This window comes from Erythrolamprus reginae, chromosome 2 (genome assembly GCF_031021105.1).
Source record: "Erythrolamprus reginae isolate rEryReg1 chromosome 2, rEryReg1.hap1, whole genome shotgun sequence".
NCBI classification, from domain to species: Eukaryota; Metazoa; Chordata; class Lepidosauria; order Squamata; family Dipsadidae; genus Erythrolamprus; species Erythrolamprus reginae.
Window position 1 is genome coordinate 151,105,590 of NC_091951.1, and position 15,578 is coordinate 151,121,167.

Consider the following 15,578-nt stretch of genomic DNA (forward strand, 5'->3'; position numbering starts at 1 on the left):
CCACCTCGCTCACAAGACCCACCTTGTCCATCCGACAGACAAGAAACAGGAAAAAGGAGCCTAGAGACTGTTCTGGTCATAAAGAAATCAGGGGGAAACTCATTTACCGACTTTGCCATCTTACCTGGAAGTGAGTTTTGATGAATGTAGAGAAGGGAAAGCTGTTAATATCATGAGGGAGAGAGAAGGTAGCCTTTGCTTTGACTTCTGGAAGGGAAACCTCTGTGACTTGATTACTCTCAGCATGATTGTGATCTAAAAAAAAGATGGAAAAGGGACTAAAATTTATTTATTTTATTTATTTGCTTTGTCAAGTACGTATTGGTGGTATACAAAGATATAATAATATTTATATACTTGATATTAGTAAGAAAGAAACATTAGGACAGGAGATTATAGACATGCTGGTGCCCTTATGCACGCCCCTTACTGATCTCTTAGTAATTGGGAGAGATAAACAGTGGATAGCCTAAGGGTAAAGTTTTTGGGGTTGGGGTGATGATACTACAAAGTCAGGTAGTGAATTCCATGCATCAACTGCTCAGTTACTAAAGTCATATTTCCTGCAGTCGAGTTTAGAGCAGTTTACTTTAAGTTTGTATCTGTTGTGTGCTCGAGCGTTGTTGTGGTTGAAGCTGAAGTAGAGTTGACAGTAAGGACATTGTAGCAAATGATTTTATGGGCTATGCTTAGGTTGTGTTTAAGACGACATATTTCTAAGCTTTCTAAATCTAGGATTGTAAGTCTAGCGAGTGAAAGGCTCTTCTAGTAAAGTATCTCTGGACATTTTCTAGAGTGTTTATGTCCAAAATGCAGTGTGGGTTCCAGACAGATGAGCTGTATTCAAGGATTGGTCCGGACTAAATTAAAGCTCTTCCCCATGTGAAAAGCAAGTGTAAATTAACCCATGAAGTGAAAAGTTATTTTCAGTGCAGGATATGCCCAGATATTTTTCCTGGCAGCAATGTGATCTAAATCTCCCATGCTGAAATGGACAATGTTGACATGTAGGAACAGAGCATGTTGCAGTCAATAGGCTCTAGGAATGAGCAGATTGGCCATCCCAACCTGGGGGCCCTTCTTCAATTCCTGGAATTTGTTAGCAGCATAACCATTGCTAAGATTTTAAGGACTGATAAATCCATCAATATAAAGGAGACCAAGCTGAGGAAGGTTGTATTACATTGACCGTGATATATTTTTAATTCCTTTTGAGTTAGATAGTCACTACTGAGTCCTTCGGGATAGGGCAGCATAGAAGTCAAACAAACAAACAAACAAACAAACATGAAAAGGCTGCTCAATGCACACGGGGTGATATTTTGGTGAACAAGGTTTCCATGTGATTACAGAAAGTCCCTGACCTGCAACCATTTATTTAGTAATCGTTTAAAACCATTTGTTACAACTTCACTGGAAAAAAAATGGCATATGCCCATTGGACATCATACCTACGACTATTACAACATTTACATGGTCGTGTGATCAAAACTGGGGTGCTTGGCATTGTGTTTATTCAGCATCTGGGGGGGTGTCATGTGATGACCCCTATATGCAACCTTTCCAGATGACTTCAAACAAAGTTAATAGGGTGAAATGCATTTGCTTAACAATTATATTGTTCACTTAACAACTGCAATGATTTCCTTAACAAATGTATCCAAAAGGTGTGATAAAATAAGGTGTGATTCACTTTACAACTGCCTTGCTTAGAGAGGTAAATTCCGTTTCCAGTTGTGGTCATGAGTCTACTGGGATTGTTATTATTTCGTTGCAACCTATAAGTACGGGGACAATTGCAGTGATATGATGTATAATATTTCGGTTCCCAAGAATAAGAGAATTGTATAAGTAGAGGTATGATTTAAAAGTTATGTTAGAATTAGTTTACTTATGAAGATTTATTATATGAGCTAAAACAAATTTCTTCTTTTCATTTAAAGTAATAAGTTGATTTAAAGTGGTTTTTTTTAATGTATTCTTTTTTCTGTATTGAAATTTTACTTCTAGAATAAGCGGGGTAGATACAACCCCATCTCTATGTTAAATGTATGTTTGTCAGTTTTGTCTATTTTAAGAAAATGAATAAAATATATTTGGAAAAAAAATATTTTGGTTCCCTAAAGAGAAAGCTATGTCCTATAAAAATTCTGGACATTTCTTTTTTTTTTTAAGAAGTTGCTCTAGCCATTTCTTCTATTTGTGGATCTGCAAAAGTTTACTATTTCTAAAAACTCGGAAAACTACCCTGCAACTGTTGGCCAATTATACAGTGTTAGTCAGCTGGCCCCGTGCCTCTATTTTTAACCCTTCTCCATTTTGCAGTGGGTAAGAGACAACCAGCCACAATGCTGAAGAACAATAAAACTATTCCTCGGAGCAATAAGGAAGGAGGGAAGAAGATGCTACAGCTCATTGGCTTCAAGTGGGAAGTCAAAAGAGCAAGGAGACAAGATGGGGAAAGAGTGCCCCCCAGTGGCAAACCCCCCATCATGTACCTCCAGAGGGGATGCTGTAAAACTGCCTTTGGACCACTCCCTCCGGAGCAGAAGCTGAGCTGAGCTATTGGTTGCCAAATCCTCATCATCTTTGTGAAATGAATAAATGTATGAAGGGCGCATTGCTCTCAGGTATCCTTCCTTCTTCCCTTTAATGCTTCCTAAGGCTTAATAATGCTTTAGAACAGTATTCATGAGAACTGCCAAAGAAGATTATTGTATCAAGGAATTATACCCAGAGAACAATGCTTGAGATGCTATCTGCAAAAAGTATAATGATTGCTCCAAAGATCCTTTCCCCCAAAGCTCAAATAAAGTGTCCACAGTTAGGATGTTAAGTAATTGCTGAAAACCTGTTTTTAGCCTGAGGAAATTTGAATGTGAAACAAACATTTTGAAAAGAACCGGTGTTGCATTGATCAAGCCATCACTGTGTACATGTTGGTTAGGTGTCATTTAGTCAGGCTTGACTTTTAGTGTGGTGACTTTTGGACAAATGCTCATTGTTCAAACCTGCCTCTAGAAATAATTCATAGCTCCAATAAAGGAGAATATTTGTAGCTCAGGTTTGATGTTCATAGCCCCTCCAAATACATTCCAATTATCTGTTTGATATCATATCTGTTCTTCTGTTTCTATCTCCTTTCCACTACACAATAATTTTTCCTAGTGATCTGGTGGCAATATTTCACTTAGATGCAAGGCAATTGTAAAGTGTAAAGTGAATCACACCTGATCTTGACCCTACAATAAGATATTTCTGCTTGTTGATCACAAAAGCATCCAGAACAAATTGATGGTTCTCCTTGTAATCCACAATGTACTTAATGATCATCTCCACATTCGTAATTTAAATATGTTTATTTTCTTACTCTCATCTTTTCTCAGCATAGAGATTTCATGAGCCACCAGAAATACCATTGTCTTAATAATTCTGCTAAGACAGCCTTCATGTCCTTGTCTACGTTTGTCATTGTCTTCTCTAGGATTATGTTCCTTCTTATTTCTTTGGTAGGTTCTCTATCAAGGATAAACCTAAAGATCATCTTAAAAATTAGGAATCCCCCCACCACTGAGTATTTTTCTGCTGTTCTCCATCTGCTTGAATATTTTCTAAATTCAGTAGTACCTCTACTTAAGAACTTAATTCGTTCCGTGACCAGGTTCTTAAATAGAAACGTTCTTAAGTAAAAGAAATTTTTCCCATAGGAATCAATGTAAAAGCAAATAATGTGTGCAAACCCATTAGGAAAGAAATAAAAGGAATTTGGGTGGGAGGAGGAGGAGGAAGACAGTTGCTGCCAAAGGAAGAAGGTGAGACAAGGGGAACCAAAAAAATCCAAAACTTTAAGGCTTAAAAAAAAAAGAGGGACTCTGAGGCAGCGAGGAGGAGCACATGCCTCCCATACACCCAGCGCGAGTCTGCCTTCCATACACTGCACCAGAGAGAGAAACCCAGGTGGGCGAGAGGGGGGAACCTCCCGGTCCTTTGACCAAAAGGTGGCTGCAGCTGCTGCTACCTGTGTCATCCTCTTCCTCCCCATGCTGAAGGGCTCCCTTCTCCTCTCACTCGCTTTGTAGCCGGCGCCTTTCCTTCAATGTGGTGACTCCTCAGTTTGGCTGAAGCCAAGTTGATCTGGCCAGAGCAAAGCACCTCCTTTTGCCTTTCCATGCCCAGACGCTCCAGGAGGCAACCTCACGTCGGGTGTATGGGAAGCAGCATGAGGGAGTTACCACAGCGAAGTGATTTATTCCCTCTCCAAGCGCCCAGAGAAAGGAAAACATTCCGTTCACTATGGGCGGCCCAGAGCAAAGAGAGCCTTTCTTTTCTCTGGGTGCTGGCAGAGGTTCATTCCCTCTCCAAGCGTCCAGAGAAAGGAAAATGCTTTGTTTGCTCTGGACTGCCAAAGTCTCCTTAAGTGCCACTAAAAGACTCCTCTGGCAGCCCAGAAAAGCCCAAGATGGCCAGGATTAAAGGGAGAATGGCAGGAAACTGGCCGGGCCTTCGTGCCGCTCTCAAATTTCCTGGGAATTTTTTCTGGGCTCGGGTTCTGAAGTAGAAAATGGTTCGTGAGAAGAGGCAAAAAAAATCTTGAACACCCAGTTCTTATCTAGAAAAGTTCTTAAGTAGAGGTGTTCTTAGGTAGAGGTACTACTGTACTTCGGATCGAAGGGAGGTTGTTTTTAATCTGATAAAATGACTTCTTTATTCTTGAACCAATAAAACAAAAACTATCTGTTGAATACCTTCACAATCAATTCTAAGTCCACTACTGTTCAGGTAGTCCTTGACTTATTGCTGTTAATGAGAATTCAAAGTTATCACAGCCTTGAAATACCTTAAGTGATTTACAATCTGTACTTAAACTTATCACTATCACACCACCCTCAGGTCATGTGACTGTAATTTAGGCCCTTGACAACCAGCTCTCATTTACAAACAATTACACATTGAATATACATGTACCTTGGGGGTTTATCAAATTAAATACTTTTTGTAAATTTCACATTTAAAATCCACGGAGTCCACGGAGAGGGGCGGCATACAAATTAAATAAACAAACAAACAAACAAACAAATGCATAAATGCATAAATGCATAAATAAATAGATAGATAAACAAACAAACAAACAAATGCATAAATGCATAAATGCATAAATAGATAGATGGATGGATGGATGGATGGATGGATGGATGGATGGATAGATAGATAGATAGATAGATAGATAGATAGATAGATAGATAGATAGATAGATAGATAGATAGATAGATAGATAAGTAAAATGGGGAAGTCGTTTTATCAGATTAAAAACATTCAAGAAAATATTCAAGCAGATGGAGAACAGCGGAAAAATGCTCATGGGTGGTGGTGGGGATTTCTAATTTTTAAGATGATCTCTAGGTTTATCTTTTAAAACTGTTCTTTGGAAGTAAACTGAAAACATTTTGCAGGTCAAGGACACTGTTTTAATTCAAATGCAAGGCCGAGGTATTCTACTCACCCTGAGCCAAACGGAGGAGAGCTGCAAGCTCAGCAGGAATTTCGAGCCGTCGGACATCCTGGGGAGAAGAAAGAGCAGCCAAGACACCACGTTGGTTTAATTCCTCTCCTCAAGTAAAGTACAGTTTATTTATAAAAATAGTACTAAAGTCCTCACTTTCATAATAAGCATATACCAATAAATCATGGACAATAATTTTAAAAATCATCAACCAGGCAATATGAGAAACATAGTATAGAATTGTACATGCATCCTAAAGAAAGGAGGGAAAAAGGGGCACCTGCCTTAAAGAGTATATTTTTGTAGGTGGCCAAAAGTCCCAGTAAAAGCATTTTGTTAAGCTTCAGTCAATTTTGGTTCTTCTAATAACCTCCCCCCCCCGGCCCGATTACTTACTGAATTTTCCCTATATTTTGGATTCATATATATATGTGTGTGTGTGTGTGTGTGTGTGTGTGTGTGTGTGTGTGTATGTATGTATATTTCCTTAATGCAAAAAAGAAAAAAAAGAAAAAACCTCCTCCCTTTTCCAACACTTCAAAACTACAGGACATGAAATTGATTTTGACAGTACTAAATTAATTTCCAAAACAGAACACTACAGCAAAAGAATAATCATGGAAGCCATCGAGATAGAAAAACATCCCCAAAATATGAACAAGCAGGATGATACCTCCCGCCTACCAGACATCTGGAAACCAGCCCTCAAACGCATCCCAGCCACAGAAACTGAAACCAGACTCAGAACACACATTGCAAAACAATCAAGTAGCCTGCAAGCTCCAACTACTCAGGATATCACGCCTAATCCACAACCATTAACTAATCAACATACCTCAGCTACATCAACGACCCCAGGTGTTACCCCACTGACTCACCAAGAAGTTTCTACACCGCAGGCAATTGCTGAGCCATCAAACCACACCCAGCCACCAGTACTTATAGAAGGAAGGCAGCTCAGGTCTCGCTGTGTTCACCCTAGAACAAGAACAAGAATCCTACACGGGAAGAAACCCGAATATACCAAGACCGTCATACCTGTACCCGTGAAAATCTACGAAAACATATACAGTGATCCCTCTATTATCGCGAGGGTTCCGTTCCAAGACCCCTCGCATTAATCGATTTTTCGCGATGTAGGGTTGCGGAAGTAAAAACACCATCTGCGCATGTGCGCCCTTTTTTTCTATGGCCACGCATGCGTAGATGGTGGAGTTTGCGTTCCCCGCCGCCCACGCAAAGGGGAAACCCCGATTCGGCTCCTCGCTGCTGCTGCGCTACTGAGCAGATCAGCTGCTGGGCGGCCGAAGGAACCTTCCCTGGGTCTTCCCGGCCGCCCACGCAATGGGGAAACCTCGGCTCCTCGCTGATGCCCCCGCTCGCCCGCCCGCCGCCCGCCAGCAAGAGGGGGAAAGATAGAGAAAGAGAGAAAAGGAAAGAAAGAGATGAGAGAGGGAGGAAGAGAGTGTGATAGAGGAAGAAGCAAGAGAGAGAAAGAGAGAGAGAAAGAAAGATGAGAAAGGAAGGAAGAGAGTGACGTCATCGGGTGGAAAAATCGCGATATAGCGTTTCGCGAAGATCGAGATCGCGAAACTCGAGGGATCACTGTATATATGTGTGTGTGTGTGTGTGTGTGTGTGTGTGTGTGTGTAAGTCATGATGTTGACAATTGCAACATTCGGTATCATATCAGCTGTTGAGAAAACCACGTCCCTGTTATAAACCAGCCCCAGGGATTGCAGACTCAAATAATAAAATAATCAGTTCTAAACTGAAGCAGTATAAGCAGAAGTAGATCTGAGCTGTCTCTATCGCATTATGTGTTAGTTATGTGTTTATCTCTATTTATCTCTTATTTATCTACCACTGTCTGTCTGTCTGTGTATATCGGTGCCCCCTACTCTCTCCTCCCCTTCCCTTCCTTTCTCCCTCTTTCTCTGGTTTAACATATTTCAACCAGTTAAATTGAGCCTTGATCAGCAGACTCACACTGGCAAAGTTAGGGTTTGGCAGTTTTTCCAAAATTTAAATGGCTAAACTTAAATACTCCCTAGTATAGAAAAGAGTGGCTCTTAAAAGTACAGGGGAATGAATGGTAATCAATTGCTAAACACATACTATCCCTTTATGGCTCTATAAAGGGGAGTAAAGATCTACTTGTCTGTCATAACCCTGGACTGCCCAATTCTCAGGTCCTTTCTTGTTTAGCAGTGTGGCCCAAGATCAGGTCAATTCTGGCTAAACCAGGGTGCACGTGGATCCTGTGATTAATCCCTTAATTGCAATGCTAGATTCTGGTTCTACGAACGCTTCCTATTCTTCAGTTTTGCTTCTGATATTTGAAGATCTTCTAGCTGGAGGGGCTCACCGAGCTGCCAGTTAAAGGTTCTATGCAGCTATTCTACTGTTTTCTGAATGGGAAGGAAAAGTGGGATAAACCATGGGAAAACACAGAAAGGATGCAAACAGAAGGTAATGCCTTATAGACCAAAGCACCTGAAGGCAGGACAAGAAGCAATGGATGGAAACTAATCAGTGAGAGAACCGACCTAGAACTAAGGAGTAATTTTCTAACAGTGAGAATAATTACTTGGTAGAATGACTTGCCTCCATTAGTTGACGGTGTTCCAAAACTGGAGGCTTTTAGAGAAGAGACTGGACACCTATTTGTCTGCAATGGTATAGGGCAGTAACGGCGAACCTTTTTTTCCTCGGGTGCCAAAAGAGTGTTGCACACAGGCTATTGCAAATGCCCAAGTGCCCACACCCATAATTCAATGCCTGGGGAGGGCGAAAACAGCTTTCCCCAGCCCCCCCGAAGCCCTCCGGAGGCTGGAAATAGCATGTCTCCAACTTCTAGTGGGCCCAGTAGGCTCATGTTTTGCTCTGCCCAAGCTCCAAAGGCTTCCCTGGAGCCGGAGGAGGGTAAAAACACCTTCCCCTCCATCCCCCTGGAGGCTCTCTGGAAGCCAAAAACACCCTCCCAGAGCCTCTGTGCAAGTCAAAAATCAGCTGGCTAGCACACACATGCACGCTGGAGCTGATCTAGGGCAATAGTTCACGTACCAACAAATATGGCTCCGTGTGCCATCTGTGGCACCCGTGCCAGAGGTTCACCATCACTAGTATAAGGGTTTCCTGCTTGAGTAGGGGGTTGGACTAGAAGATCTCCAAGATCCCTCCCAACTCTATTATTTTGTTACTTTCCTTGCTTTTGTAAGGAGAGAAAATAGCTCTCTTCTTAAAGTAGTCTCTATCTTTCTTTTAAATACTAAACAGAGTATAAATCTGTTCACAAATCAGATCAGGATACAATGACTAATATGCAACTTTGTGACTCCACGTTGTTGGCCCCATAAAGCTATAAAATACATTCCATTTCCTTGTGGCTATTAATTCTTGTAAACTAGCCATTTTGGTGTGATACTAGAATGGAAATCAGGAAATGGTGAGTCCTAGCCCTGCCTTAGACACCAAGCAGGGTGGAGGACCTCATCTCCAGGAAATGTTTGCAAAAAAACCCCTACAGGGACTGGCACAGTCAGTCACCAGAAGTCAAAAATTGTCCCAATGGAAAACCCACCCACATTCACTGCTAATAAGTGTTGAAAGGAAGAATATTTTATTGCATCAGTTCAACACAACACTTGCTGGAATGATACAAGCAGCTGTTTTGAGCAGCCCGTCATAATAGCAATCCCTTAACTAGGAGCAGTCTAAGATTTTAATATTAAGAAATGGCTAGGTCAAATCTGCACTTGATTCGTTGGGCTTCTCCAGTTGAGAAGTGAGTACATGCCTTTGCTGCTTCTTAGACTCCATGAATACTTTCATGACAAAAATCAACAATGTGGCATTCCATCTTCAAAGACATTACATCTTGTTCTCCATTTTGGCAAGGGCCAGAGGTGGGAATCAGAAGACAAATGTGTTTCAAGCACTGTAGAATTTCACAGCGACTGTATTTTTGAGCCCACTCCGTTAAAATTGTAAATTACTCAGGCAGGGATTAATGAGGAATAGAATGTATATTGTATATTGTATACTGGTATAGGTATGTAGATCTAGGAATATTCTGGTTTTTCCCATGTAAGGTTTATAGACTCCTGGTGATGTTTCGACAAGATCCCACTCATCATCTTCAGGCTGTTGTCTTTGGCTTTGTGCTCGGCCGAACTTTGTCGTAACATCACAAGGAGTCTATCAACTTTACACAGGAAAAGACCCAAATATGCCTAGACCTATACACTGTATAGTGGTACCTCTACTTACCTCTACTTGAGGAATGCCTCTACTTACAAACTTTTCTAGATAAGAACCGGGTGTTCAAGATTTTTTTGCCTCTTCTCAAGAACCATTTTCCACTTACAAACCCGAGCCTCTGAAAAGGCATGGAAAAGGCATGGAAAAGGCATGGAGAAGCCTCCGTGGGGCCTCTCTAGGAATCTCCTGGGAAGAAACAGGGCCGGAAAAGGTGGGGAGAAGCCTCCATGGGGCCTCTCTAGGAATCTCCTTGGAGAAAACAGGACCTCCCTGTTGTTTCCCCAATCGCACACATTATTTGCTTTTACACTGATTCCTTTGGGAAAAATTGCTTCTTCTTAAAAACTTTTCTACTTAAGAACCTGGTAACAGAACGAATTAAGTTCGTAAGTAGAGGTACCACTGTATATTGTTACCACTCTGTTAGGCCACCCTACCTGTTTGTGTTTAAAGAATAACTTGTAGAGTTTAGTTCTGTAATATAAACTATTTTTGATTTGCAATGCTTTCATGATTATTTATTACAGAAGATTTATTTGATATCCTAAACATAGACTGTGGATGGCTCACAATCAGAGAAAATGGAAAATACAACTTTTCATACTAGGCATAATCTCAACAAGGAATATTATAATGTAAAGGGATATATCTTTACACCAGCAAGAATAAACTTTGCTCAACACTGGAAGAATCTCAATCTCAATAATATCTGATTGGGAATTTAAGCTTGGCAAATACACAGTGATAGTAAAAATAACAGTACACCTACAAAACAGAAGTGTAACTAAATTCAAGCAAGAAAGAAAACAATATAAAGACCCTGATTTTTAAAAGGGCCTGAATATCCACAAATATTTCAAATTAGTAAACGTATAAAAAGGGGAGAACCAGAAATCAATTGTTCCTATCGTTATTATTATCATGGTTCATTTCACAGGCAGCCTGATGTTTAGATTGAATTTGGCATCCACCTATCAAGTCCTTCCAAAGGACCTGGGATAGGCAGCTATTTGATGGTGTTAGATGTATCATTGCAGGAAGTTCCATGTACACCTGTTATAATTGACTGGTAGTGAATTTGTCAATTCCAATAGTGTTCAAGTGATGCTCCACATGTTTTGGGGTTGCACACAAAGTGACTATTAATTTTGGTACTGTCTTTGCTTTCTTTTGCCACAGTCTTCTACTTCAATTGGGGAGGGGTGATCTTTATATTTTGCTTTTTTTCTAGAGTGTTTTCTCTTCTATTTTGCTGTCTCCTGACACAACAATGTTTGAGTCTGAAGACTGTTTTTGTCTTTCTTATCAACAGTTGTTACTCTGGGGTGATATATGGCGGATGTTTGTCCATGTGAATTAATCTTTTTTCCTGAAAGTTAAAGAAATTAACTTCTTGACCGGGGGGGGGGGGGGTTGGGTTATTCCATAGTAACTAGGCTAGCTATTGAAAAAAAAAATGCTTCTGGACCTGAACTTCTAAGAGGAAATATACCTTCTTAGAGATTAATCAATACAACCGGCAGATTCTATTCAGAGCATGATGTTCCCTAGATAAAAGGGCTCAAAAGAACATTCAAGTGTAATCGGAAATAATTTGCCAAACTCTTAGTACATGAGTTCTGCTGAAATACTTCATCAGCAACAAGTATGTTATTGCATTCTACAATAACTGCACTTTTTGAAATGTCTCCAAGGGCATGTCCAAGGATAGTAAACTTCAGTAATTCAGATGCTTGGAACAAAGCATCTGAATGTTTCGAACAAACTTCCAGCAGACGTGGTTGGTAAATCCACAGTAATTGAGTTTAAACATGCCTGGGATATACATTACAAGCAACTGTGTTCTCTTCGCAGATGATATAAAACTCTTCAACACCACCGAGAACACAACTACTCTCCAAAAAGACCTAGACTCTGTTTCTGATTGATCTAACACATGGCAACTCCAAATCTCAACCAGCAAATGCTCTGTCCTACACACGGGCAAAAAGAATCAGAACTCCAAATACAAACTGAATAATCAAATTATCATAGATAACCCCCATTCGGTTAAGGATCTTGGAGTACTAATTACAAAAAACCTAAGTGCCAAAGCCCACTGCAACAACATCGCCAAGAAGGCTTCAAGAGTTGTTAATCTAATCCTACGTAGCTTCTGCTCTGGAAATCTCACATTACTTACCAGAGCATACAAAACTTTTGCCAGACCCATCCTGGAATACAGCTCATCTGTTTGGAACCCATACCACATCTCAGACATTAACACCCTCAAAAATGTCCAGAGATACTTCACCAGAAGAGCCCTGCATTCCTCCTCCCATAACAGAATACTGTACGAAACTAGACTTACAATCCTTGGCCCAGAAAGCTTAGAACTAAGACACCTTAAACATGATCTAAGTATTGCCCACAAGATTATATGATGCAATGTCCTGCCTGTCAACAACTACTTCAGCTTCAACCACAACAACACAAGAGCACATAACATAGAAACATAGAAGACTGACAGCAGAAAAAGACCTCATGGTCCATCTAATCTGCCCTTATACTATTTCCTGTATTTTATCTTACAATGGATATACAGTATGTTTATCCCAGGTATGTTTAAATTCAGTTACTGTGGATTTACCAACCACGTCTGCTGGAAGTTTGTTCCAAGGATCTACTACTCTTTCAGTAAAATAATATTTTCTCACGTTGCTTTTGATCTTTCCCCCAACTAACTTCAGATTGTGTCCCCTTGTTCTTGTGTTCACTTTCCTATTAAAAACACTTCCCTCTTGAACCTTATTCAGGAGGGAAGTGTTTTTAATAGGAAAGCTCAATATTAACCGCTCCAAACAAGAGCACATAACAGATTCAAGCTCAATATTAACCGCTCCAGACTTGACTGTAAAAAATACGACTTTAGTAATAGAGTTGCTGAAGCGTGGAACTCATTACTGGACTCCGTAGTATCATCTCCTAAGCCCAACATTTTACCCTTAGACTGTCCACGGTTGACCTCCCCAGCTTCCTAAGAGGTCAGTATGGAACGTGCATAAGTGCACTACAGTGCCTTCCAACCTCTGTCCTATTGTCTCTCCTATATCCCATATATCTTCTCTTCTATCCCTATATCTTTCTTCTATTCTCTCATCGATTTATTTTATCCTATATTCTCTCTTCTATTCTTTCTCTAATTCTATTTCCTCAAAGGTGTCCTCTATTACCTTCATTGTGTATTATTGTGTATTGGACAAAATAAATAAATAAAAATAAATATATCCATCCTAAGATAAAAAACAGGAAATAGTATATAAAGGCAGACTAGATGGACCAGGAAGTCTTTTTCTACCATCAATCTTCTATGTTTCTAATTCAAGTACAAGGTGATCAAACCAGGAACTGTTGTCAAAGCATCTTTCTCCCAAGTCAGCTACATTTGTCTATGTTGTGTTACATTAATCTGTGCACAAATCATGCAAAGATGTCTTAGCCAATATAAAATCAATCCACTCAGATGATTCACAATGAAAGGGAGCAATCATGGACTGAACCCTTGCCCTTTCTATGTGTACCATATACTTTCTATGTATACCATATACATATACATATACAAAGGAGCAAGGGTTCAATATGTGATTGTGTCCACCAGTTCGACAACTCCCTTGCAGAAGCATTAAATTACTAAATTGCTCATGAAAAAAAAAACACCTTACACAAGAAAGGAGGAATAGATATACTACATGCCATACTATAACAACATAAATGTATATTTGTTTTTGTCTTTTGTGGTTTAAGCAATAACCTATAGAACTTAAAGTCAAAATCTGATTATTACAATTTTGATAACAGTTTGCCACAAGAATGTTAGAAAGAGAAACATAGAAGTCTGACGGCAGAAAAAGACCTTATGGTCCATCTAGTCTGCCCTTATACTATTTTCTGTATAATATCTTAGGATGGATATATGTTTATCCCAGGCATGTTTAAATTCAGTTACTGTGGATTTATCTACCACGTCTGCTGGAAGTTTGTTCCAAGGATCTACTACTCTTTCAGTAAAATAATATTTTCTCATGTTGCTTTTGATCTTTCCCCCAACTAACTTCAGATTGTGTCCCCTTGTTCTTGTGTTCACTTTCCTATCAAAAACACTTCCCTCCTGGACCTTATTTAACCCTTAACATATTTAAATGTTTCGATCATGTCCCCCCTTTTCCTTCTGTCCTCCAGACTATACAGATTGATGTTGAACTTAGAGAATCTCTTAAAATTTAGATTTTAATACTTTGGCTACTCTCCAAAGTTACTTAACAGAATAGAAGAAAGTGGATAAAGTATTTTGGAAGTGGGCCCTATGCTCAGCCTAAGTGTTTGGAAAACAGTACAGACAATTTAGAGCTGCCAAACTATGTCTCCCTGAGGGCATCTGCCTATTCTACCATATCGGATATAGAATAAGGATGTTCCAGTCCCTTCCCTTAAATGTTGCCATCTAGTGGGTCTTAGGAAATGTCCTATTTCCATGACAGCATTGTCCTGTAAGATATACTATCTCCAAAGATCTGGTAGATTACACCCCGCCCACCCCCAACACACACACACACTCCTTGCCTTGTAGACCAGGGGTCTCCAACCTTGGCAACTTTAACCCTGGAGGACTTCAACTCAGCCTGGCATTGTCACAGTTGGAAGATAATGGTATTGGCTTTGTTGGAGGAGAGTGGGTGTGGTGCCAGGTTTTTCTTTCTGCCCTTGTTTTTCCGCTTTTATTCTTTTTGGATGTTTAATTGTATATATAATTGTTGTGAGCCACCTTGAATTATGTTTTTAATGGATGGCCATATGAAAGTCAAATATATAAATGTCTTTGCATACTAAGTGACATCATACTTGGAAATTCAAAATACATATACTGAGAAAGAAAGAGAGAGAGAAATTTCCCACTTCCACACATGATCCAGCAATGCACAATAATAAATGTATGCATATACAAATATTGGCCTAGGTGTTGCCAGTTGACACCCAATACTTTTATCAATTTAACCTACCATTTCCAGGCAATTCCTGCTCTCTTCAGTACCTGTGGCCTTGTTTCTCCTTTTTCGGTCCTCAGACCTCTGGAACAAAGATAGTTAAAAACCAACAACTATATGCATGATCAAGCGAGACTCCTTCAAAAAAATCTTAGTACTGCGAAAAAGAGAGTTACATTAAATTCTTTGATTCTGGCAACTTATATACCATATTTTTTGGAGTACAGTGTTCCCTCGATTTTCACGGGGGATGCATTCTGAGACTGCCCACGAAAGTCGAATTTCCGCGAAGTAGAGATGCGGAAGTAAATACACTATTTTTGGCTATGAACAGTATCACAAGCCTTCCCTTAACACTTTAATCCCCTAAATTGCAATTTCCCATTCCCTTAGCAACCATTTGGATTATTACTCACCATGTTTATTTATTAAAGTTTATTAAAAAAATATTTATTAAAGGCAGATGAAAGTTTGGCGATGACATATGATGTCATTGGGCGGGAAAAACCATGGTATAGGGAAAAAACCCGTGAAGTATTTTTAATTAATATTTTTGAAAAACTGTGGTATAGACTTTTCGCGAAGTTTGAACCCGCGAAAATCAAGGGAACACTGTATACAGGTAAGACGCACCAGAGTATAAGACACGCCTTAGCTTATGGGGAGGAAAATAGGGCGAGGGGTTGAAATCTACCTTCCAGGTATTCATCTGGCTAATATCCTTAGTCTGTTCAGCTTCAGTACATTATTGTATCCCCTGATTAGGACTGAAAAAGCCTTTCTCAAAGGGAGTA

At 39.9% G+C, this 15,578-nt stretch overlaps 1 protein-coding gene across 1 annotated transcript in view; it reads right to left on the reverse strand.

The window, feature by feature from the left end:
• Positions 1 to 14,836, reverse strand: part of MYO15B (myosin XVB) — a 79,184-nt gene extending 64,348 nt beyond the window's left edge. The window contains exons 1-3 of the mRNA XM_070736763.1: positions 14,800 to 14,836; positions 5,501 to 5,558; positions 125 to 255 (exon numbers count right to left, since the gene is read on the reverse strand). Coding sequence (XP_070592864.1) covers positions 125 to 255; positions 5,501 to 5,558; positions 14,800 to 14,802 — 192 coding nt within the window. The 5' untranslated portion in view covers positions 14,803 to 14,836. The remainder of the gene's footprint in view (positions 1 to 124; positions 256 to 5,500; positions 5,559 to 14,799) is intronic.
• Between the last annotated feature and the right edge of the window lie 742 nt (positions 14,837 to 15,578).